Source organism: Nerophis ophidion, linkage group LG04 (genome assembly GCF_033978795.1).
Source record: "Nerophis ophidion isolate RoL-2023_Sa linkage group LG04, RoL_Noph_v1.0, whole genome shotgun sequence".
Taxonomy (NCBI): domain Eukaryota; kingdom Metazoa; phylum Chordata; class Actinopteri; order Syngnathiformes; family Syngnathidae; genus Nerophis; species Nerophis ophidion.
The window spans coordinates 56,488,134-56,504,116 of NC_084614.1; the positions used below are offsets into that span (position 1 = coordinate 56,488,134).

Consider the following 15,983-nt stretch of genomic DNA (forward strand, 5'->3'; position numbering starts at 1 on the left):
ATTGCGTCAGTGTTTGTGTGTTTTATTCATTGTTTTATTTATTGATGAGTAATATCTAAACCTTTGGAGCGGTCGAATTGCCGTGGCGCAGCTGTCACCTCACCACGACATCTCTCTCATTTATCAGGTGGTCTACAAGAATAATGAATTCCGACTGGAGCTGTCACGGCTGGCTGAGCACCGGGACCCAAAAATAAGTATCCATGGCGACTTGACGTTCAGCTGCGAGAGCGTGGAGGCCCTGGAGCCGGTCACCTTTGACACGCCGTCTGCCTACCTGACACTGCCCAGGTGGAACACAAAAAAGACAGGCACCATATCACTAGACGTCCGCACCACGGAGCCCAGCGGCCTGCTGCTGTTCAGCCATGGCAGCCTGCTAGGGGCGCAGCCCGAGAGCACCCCCAGGGCCGACTTCTTCGCCATGGAGCTGATGGATGGTTTTCTCTACCTGGTCATGGATATGGGCTCTGGCAGCATCAAGATGAAAGCCAGCGACAAGAGGCTGGATGATGGCCAGTGGAGCCACGTGGACTTCCAGAGGAAAGGGCGCAATGGTAAGAAAAAAAAATTATAATATGTATTTGAGGAGGCAGGGGAGGCTCCCTGTCTGCTTCTGTTACTGTGTTTCTCTGCTCTTAGCGGCTGCATACAAAGATTTCCAAGCTGTGAAGTCACCATATGCCAGCTCGGATACAGTCACCGTGCTGTGCCCTTGCCATTTTCTCCCCCACCGCACTGAAAAATGAACGCATATGCAGTGGGATTTTTAATTACTTTGATATTTATAGCCACCGTAATATATGTATGCCAGTTTCACATTTGAGTTATACAATTGTACAAGTGGCCAATTAATCACTTCCCTCCATGTGTTGGCTTTATTAATACAGTACAATACACAATTTCAATTTTAAGTTAAAGTACCAATGATTGTCACACATAGACTAGATGTGGCGAAATTATTCTCTGCATTTGACCCATCACCCTTGATCACCCCCTGGGAATCATTTTTGGTGATTTAACCCCTAATTCCAACCCTTAATGCTGAGTGCCAAGCAGGGAGGTAACGGGTCCCATTGTTATAGTCTTTGGTATGACTCAGCCGGGGTTTGAACTCACGACCGACCGATCTCAGGGCAGACACTCTAACCACTAGCCCACTGAGTAGGTAAAGATCCCCTATAGTGCAACAAGTAGTTTTGAATTGTGTTGTCCCTACGGGCAGCAAATATAAGGCGAATCCATCACTTGTTTGCATCACCTTTCTAAAGTTCTGGGTTTTCATAACATCATTAACAAAGACTACGTTTACACTGCAGGACAAAGTGGCCCAATTTATATTTTTTTGGTTTTTAATCTGATTTCTCCATCTGACTGTTTACACTGCAAGTAAAATGTGTTTTTTATGAGACTCCAGTGTAAACGCCCACATGGCCCCACTGCCGCCCAAATGTGGCCTCAACACCTGATAAAGTGAAAACAAAGGAAGTTGACGGAGAGGAGGTCGCTACTACCAAAATAAAATAAGAGTTGTTACCATAGATCAGGGGTGCCCACACTTTTTCTGCAGGCGAGCTACTTTTCAATTGACCAAGTGGAGGGGATCTACCTCATTTATATATATATATATATATATATATATATATATATATATATATATATATATATATATATATATATATATATATATATATATATATATATATATAATTTATATTTATTTATTTATGAAAGAGACGTTTTTGTTACGAAGTTAAAGGTGTTCAATGATTATACAAGCTTGTTTAACACATATAGATTCCTTTCTTTCATGAAGACAAGAATATAAGTTGGTGTATTACTTGATTCTGATGACTTGCATTGATTGGAATCAGACGGTGGGGATGATAACTTCCACATTTTCAAATGGAAGAGAAAAAAAGTCCTCCTTTCTGTGCAATACCACATGAAAGAGGTTGTTTTTGGCATCTTATTTGTCCAGCTTTCATACTCGCTTTTATACACTTTACAAGAAATACATTGGCGGCAAACTTGCTAGGTTGCGTGCGCTATCTTTCTGAAACTCTTAATTTGTTAGCGCAGGCAGAATGAAGAGGCACTTTTATTATGAAGACAGGAACTTTGCAGTCGGTCTTTAGAGTTTTGACGGCAGGGACGGCACAAGAGCGTGTTAAAATAAAAAGTGTTTCTCGCCTTTCTGTTGGTCATTTTTTCTTAATAATGATCTGGCAGCAGCCAGCGTCATCTCTCAAGACCCTTGGGTGCTGTGAATGTCAATCAAGTGACGAAAGTGACGTCTTGGTGAAGATTAATGATTGCCAATTTTTAGGTCTATTTTTTTATTGCCTGGCTGGCGATCGACTGACACAGCAGCCTCTGTGATCCACTGGTAGCTCGCGATCGACGTAGTGGGCACCCCTGCCATAGATATTAGGTTTGTCGTTATACCGGTATTAGCATAGTACCGCAATACCAATGAATCATATTCAGTTCTATACCGCCTCTAAAAAGTACAGTTTACGTACTTACTAATAAATGACAAGTTGTCTTGTATGTTCACTATTTTATTTAAGGACAAACTTGCAATAAGAAATGTACCGTAAGAAATAAAGCCAATAATGTATTTTTTTGTTTAGAAAAAAAGTATTGAAAAGTACCGATATGTATCAAAATAATTTTGATTAAAATATTGGTATCGGGACAACACAAATAGATATGGTCGCCACTCCTTAAGTGAGTGAAAATATTTTAAAGTAATCGAATGTATGAATTAAAAATGAGTGGGGGTTTTTTTTACGATAAAGTAAATTAAAGTCATTTAATGTATGAATAGATGTATATATTGTAATATATTTGGGAGGATTCTAATCTTTTAATGGCCTTTATGTGATGGGAAACGGACATCAGCGTGAGTCTACATGAATTTTCATTTTTCAACTCACATGTAAGCAATTGCGCCACAGCGTCAATTCCGGTCCTACAACAATCACCATTTCTTTGAAATCAAAATATATATTCACATATAACATATAACCCTATTATTTGTGCACCATCGACAAGTGGTGCAATGAAAATTTGGTCGCCTTAATTAGACTTTGTTCACCCAAACCGGATGTTGTGATGAAATATCCTCTTCTGCTGGCGACTGCATCTTTCCCTGTGCACACGGATGACGTAGCTCGCCCAAAGGTGATGAAAATGTCACATTGCGTTGAGCCTGAAGTCACTTTTGAAAAGATCAATTCCAATTCGATTTGGACTACTTCCTGGTGTGGCCTGAATCTGATGCGAAAATATCAGATTTGAAGCACTTTGGAGCGTTTCGACTGGAAAAAACAATCTGATCCGTGTCACTTAAGGGCAAAAAAAATCAGATATGGTGTGCAGTGTAAACAGGGCCAAAAACCCTGCTTATTCATTGACATGCCAAGCTAGATGACTCCATCCCGTGTAGACACACCCCTAGATTTCTCACAGGACTGCAATCTATTTAGTGTGGTAGGTACCTACATGTATATAACCTTGCAAAACTAATTTCTTCCACCGTTTCTTTTTGTCGTTTTGTCACAAACAATACAGTGTCACCTGTGAGTACTTTCAAATCTGTGTGTGGTGGTGAGTGCCGGGCGGGCACAGTATTCTCGCTGCTCGTTGAAAGGAGCAGAATGTTCTTTCATGTTAGGATCTCCAAAAGTTTCCATTAAAAAAGTTGTGAGATTTGTCGCTTTTTCAGTATGAGTATCTAAAGTAGTCTGAAAACTTGCTAAATATAGCAACAGTGTACACATGTAACACATGTCTGGACCCTGGGATGCAGAGGAAGGAAGGCTAAATGAAGGTAAAAATTCTCAAACACAAGACAGTTTAGTCATGTGTTTGGTGTTTAGTGTTTGCTCAGTGCACTTATTTTCTAGTTTTCAATTCATGTAACTTGTCTTTGCAGCATTTTTACTTTGTTTGCCAGAGCACCTGTTCTCGTTTAGTAATCAAGTCTATTTAGCTGTTGCTCCTGGAACATTGACTCTTGTATATCTGTTGCTTGGTGACTACATTTAGTCTGCTTTGTATTTATTTGGATTCCCTCTGATCTCTGTGCACTATCAGCTGCATTAATGTTTATTTCTCATATATTAAATACCTTCTACCTGTACGCTCCTGCTGTCCTCTGCATCTTGGGATAATGACAACTACCGCTATGGTGCGGCCTAAGTGTCACAGAAACCTTTTTTATTAGGGGAAAAACAAGGCTCTACCAACAAACTATTGGTAGAGTGGCTGTGCCAGCAACTTAAGGGGTTTCCTAGTTCAATCCCCAGCTTCCGCCATCCAAGTCATGTCCTTTGTGTCCTTGAGCAAAACACTTCACCCTTGCTCCTGATGGGTCGTGGTTAGGGCCTTGCATGGGAGTTCCCGCCATCAGTATGTGAATGGGTGAATGTAGAAATAGTATCAAAGCGCTTTGAGTACCTTGAAGGAAGAAAAGCGCTATACAAGTATGACCCATTTACCGTAAAACGAACACTTGGTACACACGTGTTTGTCACACGAAGTCAGACCTACACTGTTTTAATGTTCATTTCTCAGATGATATAATTGTTGATGACGGAAGTGCTGATATCAACCAAACCTAACCCCCCCCCCCCCCCCCCCCCCTCTCTTTTTCTGTTCACTACTCTACATTAATTTTTTTTCATAATTAGAAACGTTTTTCTTTGCGACATGTCACAGTTCCGGTAACTGATTGATTGACCAAAATAACCAATCCCAGACCAATCCATAAATTTGTGTGCCTAATTATAGCCAACCACGGAAGCAACCTAGTGAGGCGGGTCTTTTCATATCTAGCATTCACCAACACCTCGACTTGGCGACTTTTTTGCTAAATCTAGTATCTTTCATACTCTTCTTAGTGACTTTCTTTCTCAAAAGTGACCAGCCGACCAATCTAGCGACTTTTTTGGATGTTTTGGAGACATGAAAGGGCGTATCGCTTTAATGTCCAAAATCGTACATGCGACGCCGTGAGCCTTTCCTCACAGGCGTCCCTTGTCTACTGGTGTATGCTCTAAGGCCCTGTCTACATTAAGCCGGATAACTCCTAAACAAATAATTATTCAGCCTAAGCCCTTAGTCAGCCACACCAAACCATCGTTTAAGGTTCCCCACCTCGGATATTTTTTTTACACTGGTAAATGCGCTGTGTATTTCTTGAATCTCCGGCTCTTAGCTCTGTATGGACTCATCAATCGCTTACAAAATGAGTTGGGAGAGGAAGTGACACCAGAAAGACTGCGCCCCACACAGCCAGCTTCATAACAAGCGGTATCGTAAGGCGCAATTTCAGCTATTTCAGATACAACACATACTGCGCGTTTGCAGCTATTTCCGATACAACACATCTCAGATGGCAACATAGCAGTTGAGCAACGATTTTGGATAAGGCCTGGAAGAAGGTAAGCCTGGTGGGGTATGTCTGTCAACGAGTGTGTTGTGCCACAGGAACGGCAAGAGAATATATATATATATATATATATATATATATATATATATACTTGAAAATATATACACCCCCGCTAACCCCCCCTCACCTCAACACTGCAATTACAGTAGCTACATTGTTAGCCACCTCATGCGTACCGTATTTTCTGACTAAGAGTGCATAATAAAAGAAAAACATACAGTATGTGTTCTTGTTTTACGTAGGGATTGTGAATCATAGGCAAAATTTGAAAAAAGTGCAATTCCCCTTTAACAAGAAGACACAATTAACATTTTTGAACTAATAGATAATAGTTCAATTAACATTTTTGAACTAATAGATAATAGTTCAGTTGTACACAACTGCAAAATATAATAATAAACACATTAGTAATGAGTTGGCGACTTGTCCAGGGTGTACCCCGACCACCGCTGGAATGCAGCTGAAATAGGCTCCAGCGACCCCCCGAGACCCCAAAAGGGACAAGAGGTAGAAAATGGATGGATGGATGGACATTAGGTATACCTGATGTATTTATATTCCAAATGATACACTCCCTCCCTACGATTGTTTCTGTTGGGGTCAAGTTTCAAATGTATTGTTACAAATGCTACACTTTTAATAGCTGAATTCAGTGTGCATCCTCCCGAGGCCTGGCTGAACATTTTCTTTATTTACACTTGAGAAAAGAAAAAAGCAAAGATGTGTGCCCACTTCCTCAATCCCACATTTCTTCCTCGCTCTACACAGCCCACACACACCTGTCGTTATTTCCCACATGTACAAATATTGCGTAAGTGTAAGTTGACTCATAGCCTCTAATGCCGTCCCCGCAGGCTTTGTTTCGGTGAACGGCAAGAGCATCCCGTTTGCTGCGAATGAAGGCAGCGAGATCCTTGACCTGGACGGCGACATGTATCTCGGTGGTCTACCCGACGACCGCCAAGGCCTCATGCTCCCTCCAGAGGTCTGGACCGCCGCCCTGGGCCTAGGATACGTGGGCTGTGTGCGGGATCTCTTTATTGACGGCCAGAGCCACAACCTGTGGAGGCTAGCCGAGATTCAGGGCGCCACGGGGGTCAGCAGCCTGTGCACCAGAGAGACCCACGTCAGGTGTGGCCGAGACACGTGCGCCAACGGCGGCCACTGCAGAGAGGGCTGGAACCGCCATGTTTGTGACTGTAATGATACCGGCTACCTGGGGCCCGACTGTGAGAAAGGTAAGAGCGTCTGAGTGAGTAAGTGCACAAAAAAAATACATCTGCAAAGCTTTTATCACACTTTGGCCCGTATTTTATTCATCACTTGTGCTATGCAGTGGCTGCAGAGTGCCTAGAAAGAAGAAAACATTCCTTAAAAAAAGCATTCCCTTAAAACACAGGCCTTCTGTGCTGTAATATATTCTCCATTAATAGTATTAGGGATGGGTATAATTAGTGGATTTGTAATTTGATCACACTAACACAGGGGTCCCTGAACTTTTTGACTTGGGGTTCGGATTGGGTTAAAAAAAAATTGGTCGGGGGCCAGGCAGTGTATATATATATATATATATATATATATATATATATATATATATATATATATATATATATATATATATATATATATATATATATATATATATATATATATATATATATATATATATATATTCCTCACGCACTCACTGCGGCACGAGCGCAATGATGTCACGTTATCGATGTGATTTGCCTGAGCGGCTAGAAGACCCCGAGAGTAACAAGCGGTAGAAAATAGATTATAAAGGACAAATTAAAAAAAAAAAAACTCCACGAGCCGGATTTTGGACACTGGCAGGCCGTATTCGGCCCATGGGCCACAGTTTGCGGACCACTGATCTAAACTATAACGCTGACGGGTATTTTTTTCTATATTTTATTTGTAATATTTTCAGAGTGTGTTTTTTTCTATTTTTGGCCAAAATAAGACAAATGAAAAAATCCGAAATTGTCCTTGTTTTTTAGTTTTAATGCCATGATTTTAATAGTCTGGCCCGCGTGTACACAGATTTCCCACCATGCGGCCCCTCAGCTAAAATGATTTGGACACCCCTGATGTACAGTATTACTGTATATGTAACAGCTGCATCAAAAAACAAAGGGCATTATAAAATAGTAGATCCAGCAGAAAACATACTTTATAAACAAAGAAAATTTGCTAACATACAAGAGGGCTTGCTTTTGGATGCTGGCGGGACGTATTCGGCCCGCATTCCACAGCTTGGGGACCCTTGCACTAACATATTCCAGTTGCATAATGAATGTATTTAAAAGCAGCCAGCAGATGGCGTCACTAATTATTACCAAATGGGCAGCAGGAGGAACCAAACGATATAGTTCATGTTCTGCAGTGGTTATAAAAATGCAGCATTGCATCTAAAGTTGGACATTTCAGGAAGTTCATTCAATGATCGACCTCAAAACACGCTGATAGCATTTCAATAAGCAAGTGAGAAAATGTGTCAAAAAAGCAGACGAATAACCTTTTTTATTCATCGTAAATATTGTATATTTTTAAGCATTTTAACTCAATGTCATAAACTAGGAATATGTTCATCAGAGTTTTATGCTCCCAAAATCAGCCAATAGAGATACTGATCAATGTATTTATGGTGAGTGCTATTACCGGTTTAACAATATCAACACATTATTTAAACAAGTTCCTTATTTTCTTTTATTAGATATAGTCGTTAGAGAATAACAAAGTCAGTAGAACACAATAACTAAACAAAACAAAAGACTATCATCTACTACTCATTTTAATCTTAAAAGTCCTCCTGTGTCCAGGGAATTATATCCTGAGTTTGTAAACAGTATTAAAAATTTGAAAAAAAATATTTTGTGATATTGAAACATATTAATCCGATCACTGTAGTATTGACCATATGCTGATACTAAGTATCATTACTGTTGATATTTATTTCAATCCGCCCACCCCTATTTACATTCCATAGCTTTAGCTTAGCATTTATTATTGCTTAATGTATCCTCCTGCAATTTGGAGTGTAGCATGTTTCGCTATTCTTCATTGATCATAATACTTGTGAAAAAATGTGTCACTTGCACTGTGGAGGGACGTTAGCTCGCTAGCTCGCTCATGAGGACTCTAGATTGCGTTTAGGAAGTTGCCATTTGTAATTTGCAGGACACAGCCAGAATGCATTATCACCATATACAAATATAGTATTAAAAATGGTAAATGGGTTATACATGTATAGCCCTTTTCTACCTTCAGTGTACTCAAAGCGCTTTGACACTATTTCCACATTCACCCATTCACACACATTCACACACTGATGGCGGGAGCTGCCATGCAAGGCCCTAACCACGACCCATCAGGAGCAAGTGTGAAGAAAGCTCTGGTATTGGCGAAATGTACAAACCCTGTTTCCATATGAATTGGTAAATTGTGTTAGATGTAAATATAAAGGAATACAATGATTTGCAAATCCTTTTCAACCCATATTCAATTGAATGCACTACAAAGATAAGATATTTGATGTTCGAACTCATAAACTTTATTTTTTTGGGCAAATAATAATTAACTTAGAATTTCATGGCGCAACACGTGCCAAAATAGTTGGGAAAGGGCATGTTCACCACTGTGTTACATTATATTTTCTTTTACAAACACTCAATAAACGTTTGGGAACTGAGGAAACTAATTGTTGAAGCTTTGAAAGTGGAATTCTTTCCCATTCTTGTTTTATGTAGAGCTTCATTCGTTCAGCAGTCCGGGGTCTCCGCTGTCGTATTTTACGCTTCAAAATGCGCCACACATTTTCGATAGGAGACAGGTCTGGACTGCAGGCGGGCCAGGAAAGTACCCACACTCTTTTTTTACAAAGCCACGCTGTTGTAACACTTGTCTTGCTGAAATAAGCAGGGGCGTCCATGATAACGTTGCTTGGATAACAACATATGTTGCTCCAAAACCTGTATGGACCATTTGGACAGCATTAATGGTGCCTTCACAGATATGTAAGTTACCCATGCCTTGGGCACTAATACACCCCCATACCATCACAGATGCTGGCTTTTGAACTTTGCGCCTATAACAATCCGAATGGTTATTTTCCTCTTTGTTCTGGAGGACACCAAGACCTCTGTTTCCAAATATAATTTGAAATGTGGACTCGTCAGACCACAGAATACTTTTCCACTTTGCATCAGTCCATCTTAGGTAAGCTCGGGCCCAGCTAAGCCGGCGGCGTTTCAGGATATTTTTGATAAATGGGTTTGACTTTGCATTGTAGAGTTTTAACTTGCACTTACAGATGTAGCGACCAACTGTTGTTATTTTTCAATTTTTTATTTAATTATTATTTTTTTTGTCATGAAAAAGGGATTTTTTTGGGGTTGGTGCACTAATTGTAAGTGTATCTCGTGTTTTTTTATGTTGAGTTAATAAAAAATAAAAAAATAAAAAAAATGTATAAAAAATTCTTCTGCGGCCCGGTGGTTGGGGACCACTGGTCTATATGGTGCAACCCTAGTTAAGATGATTGCGTTCACACTTGACCAAATGAACTGAACTGTACTAGCAGAGCGAACACACCATAGTTCATTTTAACTGTACTATTTGAATGTGAATGCACCATTTTTTTGACATTATAGTGTATGGTATGTAAATTGTGTCAATTTTTATGAAAAAAATGTTCCATATCATCGGTGTCCACTATTACTATCACTAGCTGGAGAGTTGACATGTTTTACGTTCCAGTTTCTGACATACAGCACCAACAAAGTCAGGGTCAATGTACTAGGGCCATTCTAGCAGATCTGTGCCTTTTGCACAATAAACCTGTATAAATGCACAACTAATTTACTGTAAAATATTTTTCTTTTCATCAAATTGTTCTGCACATTAAACTGATTTCATATTTTTTGGTACAATCTGTAAGATTCATTTCAACTATGTTAAACACTGAAAAAAAAGTTGCCTGTCTGCTGCCGCATCCTAAAATTAGACTTCACCAGTAAATGTAATAATCAAAATGTAATATTTTTATGGATTTGTGTTACTCATTTGGAAAAATAAACCTTAGTCGTATCCCTGGGTTTTCACTCAGTCCTGTTGGATATTGGACAGGTCTCAACGTTCACAGGAAGTTGTGTCATTCACATTCTCTGCAGACTATGGGAGGGCCACAAGTCAGCTCAATAATTTCCATCCATCCATTCATGTATTTTCTACCGCTTATCTTCTTCGGGGTTGCGGGGGACGCTGGAGCCTATCTCAGCTATAATTGGGCGAAAGGCGGGGTACACCCTGGACAAGTCGCCACAGGGCGCTCAATAATTTATTATATAATTTTTTTTGTTCATTAAGATAAGGGGGTAAAATCAATTTTTTTCTGTTATTTGTTGAAACACTGTAATGTTCTTAGTCGTGCTATTAGCACAAATACCCTGTCCTGTATGTTATGTATTTGCTAACTCTATGCTAAAAACTCATCCCTGTTCATTTTTCAGTCATGTTACTCAAATTAATCATCTTTGTCCTAGGAACCATGGTAAAACATGAAAACCAAGTTGCCTGAGATGGTCACACGTTTTTAAGGTTAAAAAAGACAAACATTAAGGTTTATTCACAACAAACGAATGGCATTGATTTGGAGTGGCCCACGATGACTTTGCAATGTTACACTGTTTTCAACACTTTATAGTAAATGTTGTTGGGTTGTATGGTATTCCGGTATTAGTAATGTACCGCGATACTAATAAATAATTTTTGGTACTATATCGTCTCTGAAACGTACCGTTCCCGCACCTCCCTGCGCCCGCGTCGTCACATCACGACATTGCTGGTTTTACGAGCAGACGAGTAAGTTCGGCAGCAAACAATCACGGAGTACTTACAAGCAGACACAGTGTATAGACAGAAAACGGAGAATGGACGCATTTCGGCTTAAAAACTACAGATATAGGTGAAGTTATAACATTGAAACGCCCTCAAGAAGAGGTGTTTTAAAACATGGCTAGCTAGCTAGCGACTAAAGTCCCTCCACTCTCGGCAGTGTTTTATCTACTTCTAAATCACTAATCTTTGCCTCCATGGCGGAAAATAAAGTAAGTTTCTTACAAATGTCATCGCTGCAGGACAAGGAATAGCTAAGCATGCTTCACTACACACCGTAGCTCACCGGCATCAAAATGTAAACAAACACCATTGTTGGATCTACACCTAACATCCACTGTAATGATACCAAGTACAGGCACGTACCTAGTCGATACTACTATGAATACATTGATATTTTTTGGCATCACAACATCTTTTGTTTTTTAAAATTCATATTATGTTTATAAATCCAGGAAATATGTCCCTGGACACATGAGGACTTCGAATGTGACCAATGTATGATCCTGTAACTACTCTGTATCGGATTGATACCCAAATTTGTGGTATCATCCAAAACTAATGTAAAGTATCACACAACAGAAGAATTTGTGATTATTACATTTTAACAGAAGTGTAGACAAAACATGTTTAAATACAAAGTAAGCTGATATAAACAGTAAATGAACAAGTAGATTAAAAATTTATTTTCTACCAATTGTCCTTAATAATGTTGACAAAATAATAGAATATTTAAACGACACAATATGTTACTGCATACGTCAGCAAACTAATTAAGAGCCTTGGTTTGCTTTCTACTAAAAGACAAGTTGTGTAGTATGTTCACTATTTTATTTAAGGACTTGCAATAAGAAATATATGTTTAATGTTCCCTAAGATTTTTTGTCACAATAAAGCCAATAACGCAATTTTTTTTGGGGTCCCCTTGATTGAGAAGAGTACTGAAAAGTATATAAATAATTTCGGTACCGGTACCTAAATATTGGTATCGGGACAACACTAAAATGTTGTGTAAGTACTGAATGTTAAAAAGATTGAATCGATGGAGATGATGATTTATTCACAAACAGACACCAGCCATCTTTGTTGTTAAACATACTTCCAAACTGTCAGGAATTCACAGCACACATGTAATGTTAATGTTTTGAGACATAAAAATATGTTCTATTATCTTATTTTAATTTTAATAGATAAATAGATAGATAGATAGATAGATGGATAGATAGATAGATGGATCGTACTTTATTGATTCCTTCAGGAGAGTTCCTTCAGGAAAATTAAAATTCCAGCAGTAGTCGACAGAGTTGAGATCAAATTAAAAAGTAAAAAGTAAATAATGGGCGTATATATGGAACCAAAATAGAAAAATATTACAATAAGAATAAAAATAAAAAGCAACAATGGGATCAATTGGGGGCAAAAATAATTAGCTTTTTAACAAATAAGAAGTTAACACAATATTATTAATTGTTCCACTCTGTACAGTTTCCATCCCTGATCCATGTATTATTATTAACACATTTACATGCACAAGGCAGGACTAGACCACATTTCATACCTAAATGACGCTAAATCCCAGCTCAAGAGTTATGTATTAAAGAATTATCAGTAGCATGAGGTTGCCAAAGCTTTTAAGTGTCTTATTATGGAAACGGTGCTGCTTCATTGATGTAACTCACTCCTCATTTTCATGCAGATTATTTGAGGCCACATTGCAATGTGTGTATGTATGTAAAATCCCTTCCACCACCCTCATCTCTTCTTGTGTCACTTGGTGGTGATGACTTTGAGACTGTCAGACATCAGATTGGCTGCTGCTTTTGTGGTGACCAGCTACAAATGCTTCAGGCCTTTTCTGCCATCTGCTGCAAATTATGAAAACTGCAATGTGAGTTTTAAAAATAATGGACTTACTGTGAAATGAAAGCTTATTTTCATTTTATGACCTTAGATCATTCACATTCACACTCACATTCACACACTAGGGCCAATTTAGTATCTGTGTTGGCCCTGCGATGAGGTCGCGACTTGTCCAGGGTGTACCCCCCCTTCCGCCCGATTGTAGCTGAGATAGGCGCCAGCGCCCCCCGCGACCCCGAAAGGGAATAAGCGGTAGAAAATGGATGGATGCATGGACCTTAGATCACAAACACAAATGGTGTCTTTTATGGTTTGAAAAGTGCCCATAAATGTTAATTTTTGTGTTGTGTAGTTAATATCTATAACATTTCTGGACAATAGAATGACTTTTTTTTTTCCTCTAGGTACTACAGGAAAAAAAATACACATCTACAAACCCCATTTCAATATGAGTTGGGAAATTGTGTTAATGTAAATATAAACGGAATACAATAATTTGCAAATCCTTTTCAACCCATATTCAGTTGAATATGCTACAAAGACAACATATTAGATGTTCAAACTGATAATTTTTTTTTTTTTTTGCAAAAAATCATTAACTTTAAAATTTGATGCCAGCAACACGTGACAAGGAAGTTGGGAAAGGTGGCAATAAATACTGATAAAGTTGAGGAATGCTCATCAAACACTTATATAAAACATCCCACAGGTGTGCAGGCTAATTGGGAACAGGTGGGTGCCATGATTGGGTATAAAAACAGCTTCCCAAAAAATGCTCTGTCTTTCACAAGAAAGGATGGGGCGAGTTACACACCCCTTTGTCCACAACTGCGTGAGCAAATAGTCAAACAGTTTAAAAACAACATTTCTCAAAATGCAATTGCAAGAAATTTAGGGATTTCAACATCTACGGTCCATAGTGTCATCAAAAGGTTCAGAGAATCTGGAGAAATCACTCCACGTAAGCCGCATGGCCGCAAACCAACATTGAATTACTGTGACCTTTGATCCCTCTGCAGCACTGTATCAAAAACCGACATCAATCCCTAAAGGATATCACCACATGGGCTCAGGAACACTTCAGAAAACCACTGTCACTAAATACAGTTTGTCGCTACATCTATAAGTGCAAGTTAAAGCTCTACTATACAAAGCGAAAGCCATTTATCAACAACATCCAGAAACGCCGCCTGCTTTTCTGGGCCCGAAATCATCTAAGATGGACTGATGCAAAGTGTAATAGTGTTTTGTGGTTTGACGACTCCACATTTCAAATTGTTTTTGGAAATATTCGACATCGTGTCATCCGGACCAAAGGGGAAGCCAACCATCCAGACTGTTATCGACGCAAAGTTCATAAGCCAGCATCTGTGATGGTATGGGGGTGCATTAGTACCCAAGGCATGGGTAACTTACACATCTGTGAAGGCACTATTAATGCTGAAAGGTACATACAGGTTTTGGATCAACACATGCTGCCATCTAAGCGCCGTCTTTTTCATGGACACTCCTGCTTATTTCATCAAGACAATGCCAAGCCACATCCAGCACGTGTTACAACAGCGTGGCTTTGTAAAAAAGGAGTGTGGGTACTTTCCTGGCCCGCCTGCAGTCCAGACCTGTCTCCCATCGAAAATGTGTGGCGCATTATGAAGCGTAAAATACGACAGCGGAGACCCCGGACTGTTGAACGACTGAAACTCTACGTAAAACAAGAATGGGAAAGAATTCCACTTTCAAAGCTTTAACAATTAGTTTCCTCAGTTCCCAAACGTTTATTGAGTGTTGTTAAAAGTAAAGGTGATGTAACACAGTGGTGAACATGCCCTTTCCCAACTACTTTGGCACGTGTTGCAGCCATGCAATTCTAAGTTTATTATTATTTGCAAAAAAAAATACAGTTTATGAATTTGAACATCAAATATCTTGTCTTTGTAGTGCATTCAATTGAATATGGGTGGAAAAGGATTCACAAATCATTGTATTCCTTTTATATTTACATCTAACACAATTTCCCAACTCATATGGAAACGGGGTTTGTATACTGGGGCTTTCAAAAATAATGAGTTAAATTATGTGATTAATCAAATAAAAATAGAGCATTCATCATGTACAAGACAATATTATTTGTATGTTATTGCACCCAAAAAGTACAACAACAGTTGTTTCAAATTTTCAAAATACATCCCGACTGGAATTAATATAATAAAATAAAATAAAAAACTGTTACCAAGTATTTGAGCAAGTAAATTACATACGTTCAAGTAAATGTTCTTGCATGACATTCTTACAGTAAAATTGCATCGGTGTATAAATATGTGGCTCTTTTATAAGTTAATTGAAATTAACAAATCAAGGAATAACTTCTGATTAGTAATGAGCAATCCAAATTCAAAAGTTTCATTAAACAGATTTTTTTAATTCATTAGATTGTCACATACACTAGGTGTGGTGAGATTATCCTCTGCATTTGACCCATCACCCTCACCCCCTGAGAGGTGAGGGGAGCAGTGGGCAGCAGCAGTGGCCAGGCCCGGCAATCATTTTTGGTCATTAAACCACCAATTCCAACCCTTGTTGCTAAATGACATGCCGAGAGTTAATGGGTCACATTTTTATAGTCTTTGGGATGACTCAGCCGGAGTTTGAACTCACGACCTACCTGACCCAGCAACACTCAGAACTGCAATAAACAGAGCAAATGAGGAGACACAAACACAACACAGAACAAACCAAAAGTAGTGAAACAAAAATTAATATTATC

At 39.0% G+C, this 15,983-nt stretch overlaps 1 protein-coding gene across 8 annotated transcripts in view; it reads left to right on the forward strand.

The window, feature by feature from the left end:
* LOC133551610 (neurexin-2-like) overlaps positions 1–15,983 on the forward strand; it is a 439,020-nt gene that overhangs the window by 201,084 nt on the left and 221,953 nt on the right. For all 8 annotated transcript variants that reach the window (XM_061898511.1, XM_061898517.1, XM_061898513.1 and 5 more), the window contains exons 6-7: positions 128–557; positions 6,316–6,699. In XM_061898511.1, coding sequence (XP_061754495.1) covers positions 128–557; positions 6,316–6,699 — 814 coding nt within the window. The remainder of the gene's footprint in view (positions 1–127; positions 558–6,315; positions 6,700–15,983) is intronic.